The sequence below is a fragment of the Balaenoptera borealis genome, assembly GCF_965194805.1.
Source record: "Balaenoptera borealis genome assembly, chromosome: 17".
Lineage (NCBI taxonomy): Eukaryota > Metazoa > Chordata > Mammalia > Artiodactyla > Balaenopteridae > Balaenoptera > Balaenoptera borealis.
In genome coordinates this window covers 42,022,615-42,046,111 of record NC_138876.1, presented here as the reverse complement: position 1 = coordinate 42,046,111, position 23,497 = coordinate 42,022,615, and the positions used below count along the sequence as shown (strand labels likewise).

At 42.1% G+C, this 23,497-nt stretch overlaps 1 protein-coding gene and 1 long non-coding RNA gene across 5 annotated transcripts; one reads left to right on the top strand and one right to left on the bottom strand.

Annotated features, from left to right (window-relative positions):
• Positions 1 to 1,949: 1,949 nt before the first annotated feature.
• Positions 1,950 to 13,982, bottom strand: LOC309614702. The gene is made up of 2 exons (XR_014236369.1): positions 6,244 to 13,982; positions 1,950 to 4,009 (listed from the first exon to the last, which is right to left on the bottom strand). It is a non-coding gene; the product is annotated as an uncharacterized lncRNA (long non-coding RNA).
• A 417-nt stretch (positions 13,983 to 14,399) lies between these two features.
• Positions 14,400 to 23,243, top strand: PDP1 (pyruvate dehydrogenase phosphatase catalytic subunit 1). 4 transcript variants are annotated; one of them, XM_082363297.1, is made up of 3 exons: positions 14,560 to 14,686; positions 15,469 to 15,503; positions 19,124 to 23,243. In XM_082363297.1, the coding sequence occupies exons 2-3, from the start codon at positions 15,473 to 15,475 to the stop codon at positions 20,779 to 20,781; spliced, it is 1,689 nt and encodes a 562-aa protein (XP_082219423.1). In that variant the 5' UTR covers positions 14,560 to 14,686; positions 15,469 to 15,472; the 3' UTR covers positions 20,782 to 23,243. The 4 variants fall into 4 exon arrangements, with proteins under 4 accessions (XP_082219421.1, XP_082219423.1, XP_082219424.1 ...); XM_082363295.1 differs by lacking the exon at positions 15,469 to 15,503 and having other exon boundaries at positions 14,400 to 14,686; XM_082363298.1 differs by lacking the exons at positions 14,560 to 14,686; positions 15,469 to 15,503 and adding an exon at positions 14,692 to 14,824.
• Positions 23,244 to 23,497: the final 254 nt, after the last annotated feature.

Here is a 23,497-nt window from a genome sequence, read left to right as displayed (position 1 = left end):
TAGATCTCCAAAGCCATGTCAATCATTTTTGAGAGGTCAAAACCCCTTGTGGCTTTAATTGGAAATTACTGCCTTGGTAATTAGTATAATAACATGAAAACACACCTAAGTCTCTGAGTGAATATTAAGCAGGGTGATTATGACCCATCAGTCACCAAGGCCACCCTCAGGGCCTTCCTAGGCCACCGGAAGTTTGGTTCTGCTGTGAATTCCTGTGGAGTTTTTTCTGCATTTGTTGCAGGAAGGGGGACGCCTTCCAGGGCCCAAGAGTGGGCTCTTGTCTAACACTTGGAAATGAATTGTTGGAGGAGACACACGTGCTGACAAAGCAAGAGACTTTAGTGGGAAGGGGCACCCGCGTGGAGAGCAGGAGGGAAAGGGAACCCAGGAGGACTGCTGTGCCACGTGGCTCACACCCCTGGGTTTTATGGTGATGGGATTAATTTCTGGGTCAGTCTCTGGCCGATCATTCTGACTCAGGGTCCTTCCTGGGGGTGCACGCATGGCTCAGCCAAGAAGGAGTCCAGCGAGGAGGATTCTGGGAGGTTGGTAGGACCTACAGGCTGGCGTCTCCTTTTGACCTTTCCCAAATTCTTCTGGTCGGTGGTGGCTTGTTAGTTCCATGTCCTTACCAGGACCTCCTGTCGTAAAATAACTCATGCAAATGGTTACTGTGGTGCTGGCCAGGGTGGGCAGCTTCAGTCAGTGTTTCCCCTAACACATTGATTTCTCCACTGGATTGCAAGTTCCATGAGAACAGGGGTTTGGTCCTGTTTTCCCTCTGGTGTCCAGAACAGTGTCTGGTGCGCATTGGGTGTCCAACAATCATTGGTTGAATGAAGGAATGACTCAGTACTCTTCAAGGTTAGGTCAGTTCAACATCTCTAAGCAAGAGATGTAACCTCATGGCCCCTTCATCCTCTTTTAACTTAATTACAAAATTTGCTGCTTGGGAGTATGTGTCAAGGGCCCTTCTTAGCTTCTCTATCTTAACCTCCAACAGCCTAGCTGGTCATTTCAGGGTGGACAGCACACCTCTGTGTGCCAGACCACATCACGATTCTATCCCTTGAGGCCATGTTTCCCTCTCTCTCTACCTCTTTCTCTCTCTCTTTTTGCAAAGCAGGAACCAGGAAGGACATGGAATATTCCATCATCTCATCATCACTAGTGTGTTTATATCCTTCCAATATTCCATTGCTGAGTTTCTAAAGGTCATGGGGAGAGCAAAGCCTGTGGATTGTTAATAGAGTGTATAATTTGCTTAAATAACATTTTTTCTGTACATGATTTTGTCTAGAAATATTGGGACATACAATTTTGATTAATTTGCTTTAATATATGACAGTTAAGCAAAATAAATGATCTGCCCTATAAACATTATTTTGTTGTCGTTGTTCATGTGCAGATGGAGGTTTCAAGGAAGCTGAAAGAATCAACCAATACACATGTTCGCTTGAATCAGGACCCTCCAGTCTCAGAGATGGAAGACAGTGCAGAGCAGAGAAGGAGAGAAGGGCCAGGAGAGAGGCTCTCCTTCCAGGAGAAAGTAGCAATAATAAAAATTTAAATAAAAGAATAGTAGTAGTTTGTGCTTGTTGCATGTTTATTACTTCTTTTACAACAGCCCTATGCAGTAAGACTATTATTTCCATTGTAGAGAGGAGGAAACTAAAGCTTAGCAAGGTTGTGGCTTGACAGTAGTAAGGAGTGAGCAAGAATTTGAATCCTCTGACTTCAGAGGTTCTTACTTCACCACACACAGGGCTCCTTCCAAATGCACAGTAGAAGAAGAGCCTGTTATTTACAAGTGTTGTCTTGCAAATTTTCAAGGAAATCTTTGATCATTTCTTAAAGTATTTATGCTGGGAGGAACTAAGGGCAGATAAGTTCCTGTAAGATCACTGCCCCAGAGTTCACATAGGGGAATCCCTATAGTGTTCTTCTTCTTCTTTTTTTTTTTTTAAATTTATTTATTATTTATTTATTATTTATTTTTGGCTGTGTTGGGTCTTCGTTTCTGTGCGAGGGCTTTCTCTAGTTGCGGCAAGCGGGGGCCACTCTTCATCGCGGTGCGCAGGCCTCTCACTATCGCGGCCTCTCCTGTTGTGGAGCACAGGCTCCAGACGCGCAGGCTCAGTAGTTGTGGCTCACGGGCCTAGTTGCTCCGCGGCATGTGGGATCTTCCCAGACCAGGGCTCGAACCCGTGTCCCCTGCATTGGCAGGCAGATTCTCAACCACTGCGCCACCAGGGAAGCCCTAGTGTTCTTCTTAAATCTAATATCTTTTGATATTCAGCCCTTTTATCATCTTTGTCATTCTCCTTGAATCCCTCTTCAAAGATGAAACATTCCCTAAAATTATGGATATAGCTCAACTCCTGAGAGGCATCCATTTGCAAATAGATGAAAAGCTTTTCTACTGTAGGTGAGATGAACAAGGCAGACTGAAGACGTGGCACGTTAAATATTCTATAACCACTGACCTGCTCAGACACACAGATACAACGGCTCACTCTTTCTCCTGTCCCCTGGTGAAAACTTAGGGGAAATAAAGGGCCCGTATATACAAAGGTTATTTTCTAATCCAACACCTGGAAAGAAGTAGAAGGTTTACAATCATCAAGCTTAATTTTATTTAAACTTCTTAAGATTTCATGTGGGTGGGGGTGAGACGGGGGGTGGGAATCCTTCTAAAACCAGTATTCATGTTGGCAACAGGGGCTTTCCAAAGCTACAGTTCAAATTCTGCACCACTGCAGGCACCGTATTTTTCTCTTACACCTACCCTCCCCCTGCACTCCCCCAGACACATACTAGAAAAACATTCAAAACCAGTTTTAAAAAGCAAGTGTATATTTTTTTCTTTCTCACAAATTAATTTCCCCTTAATGTAGATGTGGTTAAACCACTGACAGGCAAACAGCAGGAACGCCTTTATATGAGTGTATCTTTCTTCCAACCCCAGTACAAATATAACCATCCATAACAAGGGCTCCTAACCTTTTGGATTTCAAGGATGAATAAATGAACGAACACATGAAAATTTGGATGATTCAAGGTTGCCAAGTTTCAATTTGCAATGAAAGAAAACAAATAATAATACATATTACCACCATGACTTCATAAAGCGAAGGACAGCATAACAGGAGAAAGAATGTCAGTACATAATTTCAAGATAAAGAATTTTTTTAAATCTTAAAGTTAGCTTACGGAATTTAGTTTTTTTCTCACTCTGCCACAAGTCAGTGAAAATTCTATTAGAGACTGGCACTGGTCCTGGGACCGACATTTGGCCATCACTGATCTAAAAGAGGTCTTTCCAGATTATCATCTCCCTCCACCACTGGGCGGAACTAATCCCCTTCTTTCTCCTCAAGCATTTTGTGAATACTTCTGCTATATCACATTGTTTCATAATTATTCCTGTTAATATTTATCTAGCAGTTAGACCACAAGTTTTTAAAGGCACAAAGATTGCGTCTTACCCTTTTATCCACTTACAGAACATGGCACAAAGCCTAGAACACAGTAAACACTCTAAGAGAATTTATCAAATTAATTTGTACGTAAGTCAGTCAAACGTAAAGAGAAAATTCTCTCCCTAGACAAAACTGACCATCTTATTTGCAAACTGGCATACCACAATAGGCCCTGGAGGGAGGTCCTAGAGATATGTAAAGGAAGTTATAACAACATCAAATACCATTGGCACACAGCTATGGCTTGCAAATTTTAATTGAAGTTTAAATAATTAGTCAACACCATTGTTCTGAAAAACAATCTCGGCTAAGAAATTGGTTTGGGGTCGTGTTTAAACATGGAGAGTGACATCGATTTATACATACCTCAAATGAAAATGGAATTTCCGGATGCAGAACAGAGTAAGAATCAAGAGGTAGGGTAATAGCCGGCAGCAGATGAGATCCTCTGTGTTCATTTATCCAGGTGGTTTATTGGTGAGTCATGGATCTGTGGTCTGAATACTGAACACTGAGCTGGCAGTTTCCTAAATTCAGGAAAACAACATGTCCTAATTTATTACCCTGACATAATTTGGCCACAGATCAGCAATGCAGTAAAAATATATTCCATAAAAATATCTTTATGGATTTTCTCATTACATTGACAAATGAGGGGTGGAATCACCTTATGGGGGGGCGGAATCACCAAAAACTTCTATCCTTTATACACACATATCTCCATGAAGCAAAGAACATAAAAAGTGGAAGGAATTAAAATTATAATCAATTGTTTCTTAGACTGTCTCTTAAGAAACAATTGACAAATTCAGAGGCTGTCAGCCTATATAGTGTTATGTTAGCTATTACTTTTCACTTCTTAGTGGTATCCAGCAGTTAAATCATTTAGTGTTGTCCTATGGATCAAATTTAAATTTACCTTTAGCAGTGATTAAATAGTCATGAAGCTACACGAAGCTTTATGGATGAAATTGTGGCAGCATTGGCAACTGTAAGCGGGATCAGAGGAAGAAAACTGAAACCCAGAGCCTCACAGCTTGCTGTGCTCATTCACCTATTCTTTAGGCTGAAGAAATGAAAACAGCTCTGGGGGCCAAACTTGAGCATATCTGAATCCAGTGCTTTTGTAGAAGCAACATCATGCAGGCACAGCTACATTATTTCCTCACTGAGGCTGGCAGGCCCCAAGGATCCCACCCCTGGGACTCATGCCCTGTGGACTCCTTTCCAAAGTTTACCAGGGTTGGTTCGTGTGACCAATAGAATACAGAAGTGATTATATGTCACTTCTGAGATTAAGGTATAAAAGACTTTGCAGCTTCTGTCTCGAAGTCTCTCTCTTTGTCTCTCTCAGATCACTGGCTCTGGGAAAGCCAGCTCCTATGTTGTGAGCAGCCCTAAAGAGAGGCCTGTGAGGCAAGAAACTGAAATGTTCCATGAACAGCCATGTGAGTGAGTTGGAAGCAGTCTCCAGCCCCAGTCAAGCTTTCAGATGACTACAGCCCCAGCAGACAACTTGACTGCAACCTTAGCAGCCACTGAGCTAGAGCCACCTAGCTAAGCCGCTCCCAGATTCCTGGCCCTCAGGAACCAAGTGAGAAAATATGTGTTTGTTGGTTTAAGCTGCTAATTTTGGAGGTGATATTTGTTACTCAGCAATAGGTAACTAATACACCCACTGTGATCTTGGGTAAGTTAGATAAATTAATTGAGCCTCTGCTTATTCATCTATAAAGTGGGGACTGATATAAATAGAAATATATTTATACCAATTGTCCTTTGTTCCAGAACAAATTTAGGACTACTTTCAGGGATACATAAAATATAAGGAAGCATAGATTAAAAGAGGAGGGAGGATAGAAAAACAACGATAGGGGAAAAATAAGAAACGGGAAAGAGGTTAAAAAATAATACATTACACACATGTTAAAACTGGGTCACAATCTGGCTCTGAAACTTAGCATAATTCTTCCAGCCTCCTCCTTCCCCACCCCCCCCCCAACTGCACCACACACACACAAGGTCAGATGTTAGCTCAGAGTCCAAAAATTTAAAAAAGAAAATCCAATTATTGAAAAGACATATAATTATCCTTAGTGCTAACATGGATGAGAATTTTCCTTGGGCACTCCCTAAAGCAGACACTGTGTGGGGTACAAGCTCAGGCCTTCACACTCAGGGGTAATTTAAGGAAATGGGATGATGACACTATGTCTTGTATCATGCCAGCCCATAGTGGGGCTTATATAACAGTGCCTGCTGTTACTACTGCCATTCAGGGCAGAGTTTTACCAGTACTACAGCTCATCTCTAAAAAAAGTTTTCCCTTCACAGCCTAATACTCTTGACTTTCCATTCTCATCAATATTGAAAATAGTCAATTTTCCCCCACGAACTTGATGGAAACAGTTGTGGGAAATCCTGGATATTCCAAATAGTTTCTCATATTCCTTACATTGCAATAAGAAACTCAGTGGACATAAATGTCCACCCTCATGGTCACTCATGCTCAAAGCTTTGGGCCTCTTTGATACCCTCCCCTTTAAACCCTTTCTTATTGACCTCACCACCAAGTCTTAATGTTTTCAGTAATGTCTCTTCCCATCTGACTCTTCCTTTATATTCTTGCTGCCACTGCCTAGCTCTGAGTTTTAACTCTTTACGCTCATATTTAGGCAATAGCCTTGTATTAGTCAGCTCGGGCTGCCATAACAAAATACCATAGACTCGGCAGCTTAAACAAGAGACACTAATTTCTTACAGTTTTGGAGGCTGGGAAATCCAAGAGCAAGGTACTGGCTGATTCTGTTTCCTGGTGAGGGTGCTTTTTCCTGGCTTGTAGATGGCCCCCTTCTCCATGTGTCCTAACATGGTAGAGGGAGAGAGAGGGAAAGAGAGAGAGAGAAATCTCCCTGGTGTCTCTTTTTATAAGGGAACTAAACCCCCTCACCCCCGTTCATGAGGGCCCCATCCTCATGATCTCATCCAAACCTAATCACCTCCCAAAGGTCCCACATCCTAATCCATCACATTGGGGGTTAGGGAGGGAGACACAAGAGGGAGGAGATAGGCGGATGTATGTATATGTATAGCTGATTCACTTTGTAATACAGCAGAAACTAACACACCATTGTAAAGCAATTATACTCCAATAAAGATGTTAAGTAAATAAAAAAAAGAATTGTGGGGGACATTTCAGTCCATAGCAAGTCTCCAGTCTTTCCCAGTAGAACCAAAATGAATATGATTGTAAGAGCACTTTTTCTCTCTTCTTTCATCAGGATTTAGTCAAGTGTCAGCCTGGGTCCAGACTGCAGCATGAGAAAATCTGACATCTTTGAGATTAAAGAACTTCGAGAATCAAGACCCAAACGCCTGCCCCAACTCTAATTCCTGTTCTTCACCCAACACAGCTCCTCCACTCACATTTGCTCCCTCTTGTCTCTGGGCCGTTTCTGTACTGTGAAATCCAGAACGCAACACCACCACTCCTTTCTGCAGCCAATTCCATCCTTTAAACCTAGTTGAAATCCTAGCTGAGAAGTGAGAGTCTGAGTTGGAAGGACTCCAAAGGTTACTCTGTCCAACCCTCAACCTCATTCATGCATCACCTATTCACCAACCCAACATTCATTTGGTAACTTCTAAGCCAAGTAAAAATGAATATGATAGATTCAGCCCAAAAAGAGGTCGCAGTTTGCACAGGGAGACTGGAATGCAAATGATTACAATGTAAGTACAATGTTCAAGACCTGAACAAAGTGCTTTGGGAGCACATTCTTTGACACTTGTCTAGATTCTATTTGAATACCTCCAGGGACAGGAAACTCAGGTAGCTCATTCCATTTCAGAAAACTATAACCCAATAAAGTTATCACACTGAGTTTAAACCTAACTTCTACATATTTACTCTAGTTTTTTCAAACTCCAGAGGTTTCAAAGATAAATCTAGATTTCTTTTCATATGTCTGTCACTTAGGTATTTGAAGACCACACCATAAATATCCCTAAGTTTCTTACATGTTCTGATTCTAGGCTCTTCACCCTGTTGGCTGCCCTCCTCTGGCTCCACTGAAGATTTTTTATACCCTTCAAAGTTTGCTGGCGGTTCACCAAGGTAAAATGGAGGGAGGATATCCCCTCCTTTGTTCTTATCTTAATGCAAACTAAGATCACATTTACTTTCTGTGGAGGGAAGGGGGCACCCTTATTATTTATTGTAGAAAATCAAAGTTTTCAGTGATTCTTTTTTTCTCCCTCATTCATCTAAGTGATCTCTCCTCTTGAATGGCTCATATTGGGGCTTGTTCATACTATCTTGTATTATCAGTTAATTTTTTTATGTATAAATCTAAGCTCTCTACCTAAACAGAAGGATTCTTGGGGGGGGTAAGGATACTTTTATTATTCATATTTTCCTTTAATAAGTATGTGAATGAATGAACAAATGCTAAGGGAGAAAAGGACTATGGTATGCAGAGCAACACCCCTTTCTAAAAGATGTCCACACCACAATCCCCAGAACCTGTGAATATGCTATGCTACATGGCAAGGGCGGATTAAGTATGCAGATGGATTTATGGTTGTTGATGAACTGACTTTAAAGTAAAGAGATTATCCTGGATTATCACCCAGCAGGCCCAATGTAATCACAAGAAGGCAATAGAGATCACAGTGAGAGTGATCTGAAGATGCTACTCTCTCCCTTTGAAGATGGTGAAAGGAGCCACGAGTCAAGAAACTGCAGTAGCATTTCGTCGCTGGCTGAGGCAAGAAAACAGATTCTCCCCTAAAGCCTCCAGAAGGGAATGCAGCTCGGCTGACACCTTGATTTTAGCCAACTGAGACCCATTTTAGACTTCTGACTTCCAGAACTGTAAGGTATGTGTGCCATTTTAAGCCACTAAATTTGTGGTAATTTGTTACAACAGCAATAGGAAATTCATTTAGGTGCTACCATTTTGTGCTATTTGCCAGCCATCATTTGGCATTTTCCTTTAGATTATCATTAATCCTTATAACGCTCTTTAGATTTTAAAAGTGTTGAAGCTATTGGGTAAATTTGGAAAGATTAGCCAGCTAATAAGAAGCAGAGCTAGGATTTGAACTCTGGTGTCTCTGGCTCCAACTTAGGCTCATTTTACAAAACCACAATGCCTTCAGAAGGCATAAAATCACAACCCAGATATTGTACCTTAGTAATTCCCTAAACATTAAAAAAAAAAAAAATTTATTTATTTGGCTGTGCCAGGTCTCAGTTGCAGCATGCGGGGTCTTCGTTGCTAGTGTGGGATCTTTAGTTGCAGCATGCGAACTCTCAGTTGCGGCACGTGGGATCTAGTTTCCTGATCAGGGATCAAACCCAGGCATTGGGAACGTAGAGTCTTACCCAGTAGGCCACCAGGGAAGTCCCCTGAATATTCTGATTAGACTTCCCGAGTCCATTATTCCTAGCAGAAACTGGATACATAATTCGATAGCTCTTATTAACATTCTTCCTCTGTCTTCTTTCTCTCCGTGAACTTTTCCCTCTCCTGCTGATACTGCTTAAATATAAAATATTGTAAACTGAACATATAGCTTTAAATAGATTAAATTGTTCACTTCATATCATATGTCAACTATAGTTTATTACTAGGATGTGAATTGAATGCATTAGGTATTCATCTACAAATGTTTATAGTATCTAGTTTCCAAGGAAAACATGGTTTTATAGCTGATATCTTGGGGTAAGGGTTGCGGCGGCTTGAAGCAGGACCTCGATCCTTGTCTTCTTTGTAGAAAGAATTCATCAAAGAGACAGATTGTGAAGGAGATAAAGCATTTATTAGAAGCAAAGTACGTGTGGAAGATCATACAGGTGGACTCGGAGTGAGGCGCAGAATGGGGATGGCTTAGGTTGCTTACGTGGATACAGTCTTCCAGAGTGTCTCTGGCCAATCATCTCACCTGTGTCCATACTTGGCTGGACTCAGGGCCCTCCCTGGTATATGACTCTCTCAATCCAGATGGATTCCAGTGTGAAGGTTTCTGGGAGCTTGGCAGGACATATTATGGGTTGACACCCCCCTCCTTCCTTTGAACCCTGAGGACCTTCTCTATGCCTGTGTGGGCTAGGAAATCCCTTTGACCACAAGAATGTGAAAAATGTGGTCACTTTGTCTTTCACCCAATCAGGGCCCGATGCTCCTGCTAGCGTCTTATCTCGAGGTGTTAGCAGGGGCCGGTTGTAGCTGCTCAGCCTGGGGCCCATCTATCTCCTACCTCCTAACTACATTGTTTTTCCTGAAAAACCATAACCAAACCCTTCAGTGCTCTGACAAGAATGGCCATTCAGTGGTGATACACTTATCTGTGCAAAATTTATTGCTGGTTACCGATACAATAACAAGGGTGGAAATCTTGCAATTATAAGGATATAGTTTATCCTCAAATCCATAATGAAAATGTGAAACTTTCTGTAGTTCCTTAATTATCACAATTCACCTGCTGCAACATGCTACTTTTGTCTCTATTTGAAACGAGTTCATCATTGAGCACCTATTGTGTGCAGTGGTCACTATAACATAGTGCTTTCCAACGCAAGCTAAGATGCAAGGCAGATGATTCTACTACTTCCTACTTAGGTAAATAGTGCAAATCACCCTCAGTGAGAATCAAGTTTCCTCTCCTGTGAAATGGATATAATGGTAACACCTACCTCATATGAGTGTTATGAGGGTATAATGAGACAATGCATTTAGAACAGGGGATAGTATAAAGTAAGCACTCACTACCTGTTAGTTCTCACTATACGCCAAGCTGTGGGTTTATATGGGTGTATAAAAGAGACAGGATCCCTGCCCTTGAGAAGCTTATACTCTTACAGTTAAGGTGTACAGGTAAGCAAAGAATTATAGTTTTTAAGAAGTGTGCAGATCAGCAGCTACTATTTTTGAGTTCACAGTGTGGGAGGTTCTGCTGAAGTCCGCATATTGGCATGACCTGCTTCAGGGGCACTCATGCCCGGGCACCTGTTGTAAATTGACCCACCCCAAGGTCTCAGTTCCCCTGAAACCCTTCACCTTTTACCCTCTGTATTCTGGAGAATCATCTACAGAATTACAAAAAGTAATGAATGAAAAAGTAATCCTGCCTGATTATCTGATGGCTGGACAAGAATACCCCTTCCCCCAAACATATCATCCTTAATATTTAAAGACATCACCATAAGCAGGGATTTCTGAAATAAAGCAACTCTAGATACCCACTTTTCATATTCTTTGTCATGTTAAATTAATGCACAGAAATTTCCTTCTTCCCAGGAGACTTTTGTCCCTAATTCTGCAAGAGAACGATGATATATATATTTCCCTCAAACATACTACTGCCTCATGAATTCTGATGAGAATGGACTACTTTTAAAACAAGACAAAACTGAATGCACCTGTAACAGCCTCTGGCCCACAAGAAATGAGCCACAGTACATGATCTGTTTCTTTCTTACAGATGATTTGTTGATCTCAGTGCATAACTCCAAATAATTTAATTTCTTTTTTTTTTCAACAAGGAGGATATGATTTATTAAGCACTCACTATGTGTCAGATGTTTTTAATATTTTTTTTTTCACACACATACCAAATAATTTAATTTCAAAGAAGCAGTTCTCAACCCCAGGATGGTAATAAAACAGGTACCTATTGCTTACATAATTAGTAAGTACTTGCTGATTTCCTATCCAAGACCTGGAGGAGTTAAAGATGAGTGTCTAGCAGCCTCTCTTCCCTCTAATCATTGATTTTGGCAAAGGCCATGGTAGCTCACCAGGCATCAGGCTGACAGCATCTCAGACCCACTTGCAGGTCTATTTTAAACTTCCTGGCTGGCACCACTGAGATTCTACTGGACCATCTCCATGTTGTCACAGCTAACCTCCAATACCCCCAAGGGTTTTTATCACCCACCCACAAGAACACCAGGCCAATCTGGCTGAGCACTTGCTCATTTCCAGGTTTATTCTAGGGCAAGAAAATGACTACATGTTAATGGTCTAATTCAGGAACTGTCTTTCATTTTTGGTATCACAAAAAGCACTGTGTAGACAAAACAGGTACTTTCGTGCAGTGCTTTCTTTGTACCATACTATCTTAGAAGCCCCTTCCTTTCTCCTTGCCTGCCCTTACAACAATCCCAGGTTGTTCAGTGCTACTTTTATCTACCTTCCAATGTCACGGTGTCAACAGGTGTTCTGGTGACTAAAACAGTCCGTGGGGTCAGAGCAGCAAACCCAAAGACCTTCCCTGGCCTTGGCCAGATGGCCATGTGATAACAAACAGCACTTCTGAAGCAAGCCTATTTACTGGGTGGCCAAATGGAGCTCCATCTAGAGACAGCAAGAAAGCCAGGCCAGAGGAAAGACAAGGTTGAGATACTAAAGAATCTCCCCCAGTGGTACAAGCAGTTGGTTCCTCTGCAGAAGAACTATGACTTTATTTAGAACATACTTATCACTGAATCATACAACTTTGTAGCTAGAGAACAAAACGTACACCTCTAAATGAGTTTATTTCAAAGCCATTACTTTGGGGAGCCTTTATTCTGATTCCAGAAATACCTTGGCATTGCCTTCAGTGCTCATGACAAATTCTTTTGACTATATTTACTGGTGGCGAATACCAAGTCTTTTGAGAGTTGGTGTTATTTTCAGAAATAGGTCATTCAGAATTAAGACTGTTAGCAGGAGGGAATCAATACTATTTTGGTATAAAAACCAAGGTGCTAGTTATAGTAAACTAAGTTGGAGTTTCCTGTGCAGATCCAAAAACAATTTGAAAAGGTAATTTAACAAGTGCTCTGAATAATGGCAATGTTGATGTGGAATAATGGGATATGCTACCAAGATGATCTGAAGAAGTCATTGATATGGTTGTATATATTCTGGAGTCTCATGACTCTATTTTCACAATCACTAGGAAAAAGTTTATAGACAACAGGCAAGCCTAGTGTAAACTTCATTTCTGAGTCCTCAGGCAGAAATTCTCAAAATAAAAATCCACTTACCTTCAATGACCGGGTCTCCATGTCTGCAACGTAGGGGCTAAGAGGTAGTGACATTCCTCATGTAAATAACTTACTTTAACCTGACTTCCTAAGGTCCTAAGAATCTCCAATCTATTAATATTATGACTTCTTAGTATCTAGCTGTAGAACATATTCCACTTGAGGGTCTGGGTTTCCTACTCGCTAGGAGTCCTTAACTAAAACAAACACATGCATCTGGACATGTCTATAATATTAATAATAGCTGATACTTATATAACCCTTACTACCTGCTTGTACTTACTTAGCATGATATATATCAACTCAATACAACCCTGTGAGGTTAAAAAGTTTTAAAATATTACTATTTTTATTCCTATCTTACTTATGAAAGAACTGAGCCAGGAAGAGGTTGCCCAAGGCCACACAGTAAGCTGCAGAGCTGGGACGAACTCAGGCAGTCTATCTCCAGCTGTGCTCTTACTCACTTTGCTATACCACCCTATACTGCCTCTGTGAGACCACAGAAAACCAGATACATAAATCAGATACTCAGTAGAATAAAGGACAATGAAAAATATTTACAAACTTATGGGATGCTCATTTGAGAAGTAGAAAGGAGGGGTGAAGTGAGGCAGATGGACCCATGTAAAATGGGATGCAGGCCACATAAAAATAGCCACAAGAGTTCCATGGGCAGCCTGGGGCTGGGCAAAAAGGCCCTCTAATTTATTTAGAGAATAGAGGAGGCAGTTGGAAAGATGTAGGAGTTATAAAGAACCAGTTCCTGGCACTGTTTTGTGTCTGTAAGAATTTTCCTTTATTACATAAAAATCAGATAATGCAAATTAATAAAAACAAAACTCCACAATACTGTTAACATGACAGTTTTTATATCCAGCCCACATCACTTTATGAACTTTATTGGCTAGTAAGCAGATATGTTTAATAAATCAAAGTAAACTGTTTAACAGTAGGCGGGTTAAGTGCAATGATCTACCTGATACCATCTCCGAGGAAGCTTTTAGAAGCCACTATCAGTGGCTCATTTCCCATAACGAGGGGATTACGTGTGGACAGAAACAAGTGAAATAGCCCTTGACATGTCTTCCCTTTAACCCCAGACTGCCAATACCACCCCAAATCCAACTCATCTCACCGAAGGGGAAACTGAGTCTTATGGAGCGGAAATGACTTGGATTAAAGTCCTGACACAAGAGTCCAGGGCTCTTCCCACTTTTGCAGACTGCATTCTACCCTTTTCCTTGTAACCATTCAGGGCAAATAAGTCAATACTGATTTCAAAGCCCTTCAGAAAACGTGAGCACACACCTACTCTACAGGGGAAAGAATTCCTTCATCACAACTTCCTCTTGCTGCTGTTTAGACCGCCTTCCTCTCCCTGGGCTCTGAGAGGTGCCCAGAAAATGATAAACATCATCCACGGCAACACTCCTAAAATCTGCAAAGTATCAAATGAATGAGGCCACAGATACTCCCGGGTTATCACGCCTTGTTATTCCAGGCAGGGGCGACTGCACAGCGAATGCAGTTTCCCGTTGGGCAGGGAGCCGCCCCAACAGCCTAAACCTACGAAGCCCCGGCCCACCCGCAAGGCGTGGGGGAGGCTCGGCCAGCCCCACGCCGAGGTGCCAGAGATTCGCGGAAGCCTGCCCGGCAGGCAGAAGCCGGTCCCGGGGCCCAGCTCGCTTGGGGACGCTGGACCCGGGCCAGACACTTCCTCCAGCCCGTTCCGCCGCCAACCCAGTAACCGCGCGCAGCCCCACCCTCCACCAGGCTACCAGGCGCGGGCGCGGTCACGTGAGGCGGGCCCGCGGAACCAATGGGCACCTCGCGCGGAATGGAAGGGATTGTCTGACCCCCATGACGTCACAAAGTTGGCGGGGAGCGCGCCGCTCCCACGCGCCGGGCCGCGGCCCACTCTTCTCCTCTCCGCCCACTCGCCACTGCGCAGCCAATCGGAAGGCGGGAAGAGCTCCGGCCCGAACGTGTGGGCGGGGTAGGGTGGCGGCCCTGCGGGGCAGGGTCGCTGAGTGGGCCGGGCTGGGGCGAGGGGCCGAGCTACAGGGAGTTGCGCGGGACTGCGTGGAAGGACCGCCCGGAGGTGCCGCCGCCGCGGCCGCCTCCTTGTTGAGAAGAAGCGGCTCCTCCCCTGCCGTGCCCGGTTCGTATTCCCTACTCCGGGCCCCGAGCCGGCCCGTCCAGAATCCTCCTCCACCAGCCCAAAGTTGTGAGGGGGCGGCCGGCGCGCGTGGGGAGCGGCGGCCCCGGGCGTGCGAAGGGACTAGCCCCGGAGCGCCAGGTGCGCGTGAGGGCGTCGGGGCCGCAGCGGGCGTGGCGGCGCTGGGGGCAGCCGCAGGCTCGGGGTGGTGGGCGGGCCCGCCGCGCCCGCTGTCAGCGCCGGGGGCGCCGTGAGGACCCGCGGCAGGGTGGGCTCCCGGGAGGTGCGGCGCAGGTGGCGCGGCGTCTCTGCCTGAGAGTTCCCCCTTACACACCCCGAGTCCAGGGTGATCCCACCGGCAGCCGCCGCGGGCCGACCCTCAGTTTCCAGGACTGAAGCCGGTGCGGCGTGGGCGGGCGGAGGATGCCGCGCGCCCGTGGGCTTCGCTCCCGGGCTGGATGGACTGGCCGGTCCCGGGGCGCGCCTCCGCCGGCGTTGGGGCCCCCGCCGCCTCCACTGTAGCTCTGCCTCTCCCGCGGGGTGGGTTGGTTTGTTTGGTTTCCTTCTTCTCCCCACCCCTTTCTTGCTCCTCCATCCTCTTCCCCCCTCCTAGCCCCATTCACCGGGCTGGGGCGAGACCTCGCCCCTCCTCCGCTCCCGCCTCCCCTGCCGCCGCCGCCTCCTCTAATGAGCATCTTTGCCTTGCTTTCAATGGGCCGGTGCTGCTGTCGCTGCTGCTGTCCGCGCGGGTTGTGGATGTTGTCGGCTCCGTGTTGTGATGACAGGAGAATGTGTGTGTGTCCCGGGCCCAGACGAATTGGTAGGTATTCACTTAACTACCTGCGTTGGGTACCCAGGAAGGATGATGACTGATTTTGTGTGTGGATGGTTTTAGGTGGGTCGTCGTGGAATTAAGAGGTGAGCTAGATAGAAAAAGGGGGACAAAGGCATCCTGGACCAGGATAGCTTTGATGCCTTAGTGAGTGCAATTTTCAGGTAGGGATAAAGGAAACTAATCAAACAAGTGCTGGCTTGGGGCTTCGTGTTTTCCGAAGGCAACTGGTTTCTTCATTCATGTAGAGATAACAGGAGCTGTGAAATGGCTAGACGTTGCCCAAAAATGCTGAAAAATCGCAGAGAGTCTTTATGCAGGGTGTTTAATGCAATCAAATTATGTAAACTGGGGTTCTGACACATTTAATTATTAGTATAGCATTTTTTTTTTCGTTTACACCAAAATCTTTGCAAAGCTAAAGAGCTCTGGAGTCGGTGCAGTAATTGCATTCTCTAATTTCTTCTGTGAGTTTATTGATGAAGTTGAATCATTTCTTGGCACAAACTCTGTTGAGCACATCAGTAAGAATGGATGGATCTCTTTCCTGGTTCTGGTTACAACTCATCTTTTCTTATTAGTCGTTGGCAAAATTGGCAAAATCTGCCTAAGACTAAGATGCTGCGTTTAAGGTGGCTAAGTCTGGATCATGGGATAGGACCTTTTAAGTGAAGTTGTGGCCAGAAATAACTGGAAAATTTGACAGTGCTTCCTTCAGTTTACCACAACTGTACCTTGCTGCTGTTCTTATTGCCTCATCAAGAGCCGTCTACTTCATTAATTTAGCAAGTTTGTCGACAGAAGTTTTGATTTCATGGGGTTTTGTTGTTGAATCACAGGATATTCAGAAGGATACAGAGTTTTTTGAATGCTCACTTAATGGTTTATGAAAGCATTTGAAAGTACTTCGACTTCTAGTAGTAACTGGTCTGATGGAGAGAGTATGTTACTTGTACTGGTGGTGATAGAATGTTCATTAATCACAGAGTAGGTAACTTCCCTAAGAATTTGACTTTTGGAGACATGTTGGGGGTCTCAGTCCATATGCTAAGCCCCTGAGTAACTGAAAGATAGAGTTAATAAAATTCACTCTCTGCTTTTTTGTTTTTAATGTCAAGAATTTATGCCTGAAGGAAAAATGTATGTTATTTGAGTGCTTGCTGTTTGAATTTACGTATTATTCAAAGTATCTGCTGCATGAATCGGTTCTTTTTGCCACAGTAGTTCATTTTGCAGTCAAATACAAAAGCAGGAGGATTGTCAAAGCAAAGGAATTTGAGGAAAGTGTGGGTTTCCTGGACTTGTTATTCCTTGATCAGACATCATATAGCCAAATCCTGGTATGCATCTATCTGTCAAATCCCGCTCCAAACACACACACACACACACACATGCACAGTACTTTGATTCAATCCACATTCCATACAGAAATACACATGTTTTTTCTCTAAGATTCTTAAGTTTCAAAGTAAGCATAAATGCAAACGTATATAAAGTTACAGAGAAAATTTATTTTCATTAAGATTGGTGTCTGTTTACATTTTTAATAACAGAAAAAGGTCTTTATACAAAGCATGAAATAAGTTAATGTGCTTTCTGCATACAAACCTAGCAAGAGGTATGGTTCATATCTGGAAGCCAGTGTCATGTGGCCCCACGTTTGAGCACATCTCCTGGCTCAGTCATGTACACTTAACCTTTGGATGACTTTCAGGTATTCAGTTTGAAGTGCTGTTAGTTAAGTGGTTAGTCTTGATAGATTCCTGTTCTTCTGGAATTTCTGTTTTTCATGACTGGCTTTCAGAATACTTATTTAGTTATTGATCTTATTTCCAAAATTCTAATCATTTCCTTCTATTGCCTAATCTTGTCCTCAATTTTGTAAACAAATCCCTTCTTAAATAGTGTAGTTAAAATAACGGTACTTTCTATCACGTGCAGAAGGGGTTCTATATGACTGGCTTATACAGCACTTATTACAGAAGCAAATTCAGTGTTTTCTCTGCACCCCCGCATTCCACTTATCTTTTTTTAAACTGTGTTTCAAAAGAGGGTGCGTGAAAATAATGTAATATATTCTAACACTCTCTATGATATTTGTAAAATTTTTTCTTAATGTGTTCAATCTTAGGAAGGAATAGTTGATATTAAGACTCAGATGGTTTTATATTCCTTATTCCTTTTTGTTTACTGCATTTGTTTTCTTATTTAAAACATAAAGCCTGTTTATTTATAGGCCAGATGAATACTTTGAGGCAATACTTCAAGAATTCAGGGGAAATATATGTTACAAGAGGGATTCTTTTCTTGTAAAAATTACCTGAATTAATGATACATGTTTATTAAATTTTCTAGATAAATGCCCAGCAAAATGTTTTCAGTGTCACATAGTAAGTGATATGATTTTGGTTTATTCATGATTATAATGCTCTACCTTTTTTTAGCCAAACCTTAGACCATTAGACTACTATTTCACTGTTTATTAATTTCCAAGGGCAAATAGATAACCTTTTTTTAAAATGTAAGAGAAAATATTTTTCTAGGGGTGAATTCTACTTGGGATCCGTTATAGACGAAAATCATTTCTGTAGCTTTCTTTCATGGCTGATAAGCAGAGGAAAACGCTAGCAAGTAAATTAAATTCCAGAACTGCGACCATTTATGTTACTAACAATGTTTTAGAGCTACTAGAATACTTAGTTTTTATCACAAAGAATACACTAAAATTAAACAACAAATAAATGAACCCTGCATTTGATATCAAAGCCTCACTTCAATGCACACTTTTTATAAAGGCATAGGGTCCAAGAAGCGGGCTCAGATAGCATCTGCTCTGATGTGTTCACGTACAGCTTAGGAAAGCAAGGCTCAAAGAGGTGATCCAGCTTTTCCAGGATTATGTGGTGAATTGGTGGCAGACCTATGTCCCTAAACTTGCCAAATTGGCACAGTGGTCTGGAGAAACATTGTTTGCAAGACCACCTACTAGGATGCAGGGAGGGCATTTTGGAACTTCTGTTTTTATTCATTATGTAAAATTTTTTTGTACAGGTTATAATGAACATTATATTAATGTAGTAGCATATGTATATAACTTACAAATAATTCATGAATACACACAGGTCGGGGCTGCATCCCAACACTTTTATGATAGTAGCCGTGTGTATCAAATGCTAACAATTGACCACTGGTCTAGAAACAGGATCTTCATAAATGAGAGAAGTCCCTGTGCAATTTGGGAGATCCGTGGCCTTTTTTAAGGATAGGGAGAAGGGTGATTGGCCAGGTAGACTGCCACTGCATTATGTTATATAACCTTCGTCTCCTCCACTCTCCCCAGCCAGATCTATTGTACATTCTGCACAGTTTGTGCTGCCCAAAGAAATACAAGGAAGAGAGAAAAGTAAAGCTCGACGACAGTTCAATCCTGGCTCCATAAGTGATTGGGAGGTGTGCTTAGCAGAGTATATCCTGTAGAAGTAGTAGATGATATGTGTGTAAAATGTAGTGCCTTAGGAGGCACAGGGAGCCTGTAGATTCACCTGCTAAACATTTGTTATGAAAGCAAAAATAGATTAAGTAATCTGAATATAACTTTTGCTGTCTAGGAATCCCAGTCAGAAGTTCCAGCCTGCCGCTGTTCTCTGATGCCATGCCAGCACCAACTCAACTGTTTTTCCCTCTGATCCGTAACTGTGAACTGAGCAGAATCTATGGCACTGCGTGTTACTGCCACCACAAACATCTCTGCTGCTCACCCCCTTACATTCCTCAGAGTCGCCTGAGATATACACCCCATCCGACATATGCTACCTTTTATAGGCCAAAGGAGAGCTGGTGGCAGTACACCCAAGGAAGGAGATATGCTTCCACACCACAGAAATTTTACCTTACACCTCCACAAGTCAACAGCATCCTGAAAGCTAATGAATACAGTTTCAAAGTGCCAGAATTTGATGGCAAAAATGTCAGTTCTGTCCTTGGATTTGACAGCAATCAGCTGCCTGCGAATGCACCCATTGAGGACCGGAGAAGTGCAGCAACCTGCTTGCAGACCAGAGGGATGCTTTTGGGGGTTTTCGATGGCCATGCAGGCTGTGCTTGCTCCCAGGCGGTCAGTGAAAGACTCTTTTATTATATTGCTGTCTCTCTGTTACCCCATGAGACTTTGCTAGAGATCGAAAATGCGGTGGAGAGCGGTCGAGCACTGCTCCCCATTCTCCAGTGGCACAAGCATCCCAATGATTATTTCAGTAAGGAGGCATCCAAATTATATTTCAACAGCTTGAGGACTTACTGGCAAGAGCTTATAGACCTTAACACTGGGGAGTCGACTGAAATTGATGTTAAGGAGGCTTTGATTAATGCTTTCAAGAGGCTTGATAATGACATCTCCTTGGAGGCTCAAGTCGGTGATCCCAATTCTTTCCTCAACTACCTGGTGCTTCGAGTGGCATTTTCTGGGGCCACAGCTTGTGTGGCCCATGTGGATGGTGTTGACCTTCATGTGGCCAATACTGGTGATAGCAGAGCCATGCTGGGTGTGCAGGAAGAGGACGGCTCTTGGTCGGCAGTCACTCTGTCTAATGACCACAATGCTCAGAATGAAAGAGAAGTGGAACGCCTGAAATTGGAGCACCCAAAGAATGAGGCCAAGAGTGTGGTGAAACAGGATCGGCTACTTGGCTTACTGATGCCTTTTAGGGCTTTTGGAGACGTAAAATTCAAATGGAGCATTGACCTTCAAAAGAGAGTGATAGAATCTGGCCCAGACCAGCTGAATGACAACGAATATACCAAGTTTATCCCTCCTAATTATTACACACCTCCTTATCTCACTGCTGAGCCAGAAGTAACTTACCACCGATTAAGGCCACAGGATAAATTTCTGGTATTGGCGACTGATGGATTGTGGGAGACAATGCATAGGCAGGATGTGGTTAGGATTGTGGGTGAGTACCTAACAGGCATGCATCACCAACAGCCGATAGCTGTTGGTGGCTATAAGGTGACTCTGGGACAGATGCATGGCCTTTTAACAGAAAGGAGAGCCAAGATGTCATCGGTGTTTGAGGATCAGAATGCAGCAACCCATCTAATTCGCCATGCTGTGGGCAACAACGAGTTTGGGGCTGTTGATCACGAGCGCCTCTCCAAAATGCTTAGTCTTCCTGAAGAGCTTGCTAGGATGTACAGGGATGACATTACAATCATTGTAGTTCAGTTCAATTCTCATGTCGTAGGGGCATATCAAAACCAGGAATAGTGAGTGGATCTTACCCTGGCAGTTCTCAAATGAAATAGATTTAAAGAGCAGATAGATTTTTAAAAGATACTAATATAGTAAACATTTCCAGTGGGTCATTCTAAGCATTTCCCCATTTGATACTCTAGTCAGCCAAGTAGTCCAAATTGACTTTGTAGCAGGGTGGCAGGATCCTGAGTCTCCTTCTGCTTAGCTCGGACCTCACAGCACTTGCACTTGAGGCACGTCAATTCCTTACTGCAGATGTCTTATGACATTGGCTCCTTTTTTCAATCTGAGAAAATCAGGAGGACCTTACAAACAGGATCTTGAATAGGCCCAAAGCAAGGAACTTGCTGGGCATATTCTCTTGGTAAAATGAAAAAACATTACTGTTCACACCTGCAGACCCCTTTCATCACCAAGATTCCAGTGTACACGAGAACATTTACTTATTGCATGATCTCCTAGATATACAACCTATGCCTTATTCATATAACTTTATTTTAACCTGAAGTAGTTTTCAAATCCAGTGCTTTAAGCCATAAAGGACCGAGAACCAAGTAATCTGAATTTGTAAGTGTGTATGATTATTTGACTGGAATCCTTAAATGGAAAAACAAATGCTACCCCCTTCCCCACCCCTGATTTACCTAATGTGATTGAAACATTTTCTCTCTTGCCACACACTTGAAGACAATAAAGGTGTTTAGTTTTATCTACTCTTAGTGATGTTAAATAAAGGAAAAATAATTTTTTCAGTTTATATTAATGAAAAGCTTCATTTAGTTTGAAATAAAAGATCCAGAATGAAGAGAAGAGACTGATATGTTCAATTATTGTCATCTGCAGCCACCAGCACGTCACTCTTATCATGTAATCCCGCGAAGCGTGGCATGCTGTGTGTGCTGGGTAGACTGCTGCTGGGAAATCATACTTCTAATTTAGTAGTGATAATAATTTTCATCACTTTTGGACTTTTAAGGATGACACATATAAAATAAATTTAAATATATAATTTTGGGGAGTAAGGTTTAATATCACCTTCGGGTGTTGAAATGAGGAAGTTTTTTGGTTTTCCCCACTTAGATGTAGGTCAATTAAAATAATTGGTTTAAAAATTACTAAATGCTTTAAACATATTGTAGCTTATAAATAAGAATGTTAAGATATATACATGAGAAATTTTTAAAGGTAACTATTGTGCATGCCTGATGCTTAATGGAACACTTAGCAGCATCAAGTATTGTTTGCAGCAGTCGCCATAATTATATGCAGTCTCTTCCAATGCTGTATCAAAGTAAATGAAAATAAATATATTCAAATTGGCTTTTTGGGAGCTTATTTAATATGCATCAAATGGCATTTTGTTCCTGTGTTTAATGGTGATCCATGTACAGCTGTGCATATATTTTCATCACTTATTGTAGCATCACTGATAAAAGAATGGCTATGACTATGTTTGATTTTCACATAGATTTTAATACAAAACAATCAGTTTTCCCTTGTGTAATTAGTTGAGGGGTGTTTAGGTCCTTTCGGATTTCTGTAGAATATGAACTAGATATTCAAGGACTCCCTCAGGACTGTGGACACTGAAGCAACGTAGAATTGGCTGCAAAACTTGTTCCAATTGAAAATAGACTCAGGAAGATTGCAGCTCAGAAGACCATATAATGTTTGTTTTCTGAGGTCTATTTTTTTTCCTTTTTTTCCTTTTTTTTTTTCCCTTGAGTCAGCTTGGAACTTTCCTCCCAGGCAGTATTTTGGAGGGGGAAAAGCTATTGTACTATATACTTATTTATAAATGTTTTGACAGAGATTTCATCTATTAATGAAATATATGTAGAATGCAGTAGCAGTTAAAACTCATTTTCAGGCTACTATTCGAATTTCTCTTGAACACCACCACTAAAGAGTTCCACATTATCTTATACTTAGTAAAGTCTCGTCTCTGTATAGTACAGTATATATAAATTTGGTTTCCCATGGTCATGATCAAGATAGTAATTCTTATTATTACACAAGAAACTTGGTCTGCAGTCCAAAAGCCTGTCCACTCTCTATAGAAATGAAAATGCAGTGTGGAGTTAACAGTGTGGAAATGAAAATAATGAAAATAATTGGATGTTAGATATATGAATATTATCATCTAAAAGAAGTTGTGATTTTATTATAATTGGTTGTCACTGTGATATCTAGAATTAAAGAATATGTGTAAACTTTCATGGTATTTAGCCTTTCTTAAACTTTTTTTGATTTATACTTTCTAACATATGTATCAACTTCTGTATTTAGTCAGTGGCTCATGGTATTTATAATATGTCCTTAGCTAGTTAAATGGAATGGTGGTATGGTACACAGTACTTGGGGGAAAAAAACTGTTGTATCTGTGTGAAGAAGTGTGAAAAGTTCATATATAATATAGAGAATGGTCAGAGAAATGCCCACAGTGAATTAAAGCTTCATATCTGCTTTCTGAATGACCTGTGTTGGTTTTTAATTAATAGTAAGATTCATTAGATGCTTTCTATGGGGGTAGATTATACTTAACTTTAGGATCCTCTAGATAGATAGTACTTAAAAAAAAACCAAACTAGGGTATAATTTACATTCAGTAAAATGCACAGATTTTAAATGTGTAGTTTGAGATTTGGTAACCACAACCCCAATAAAGATATAGAACTTTTCCATTACTCCAGCAGAAAATTCCCTCATGCCACTTTCCAGTTAATCC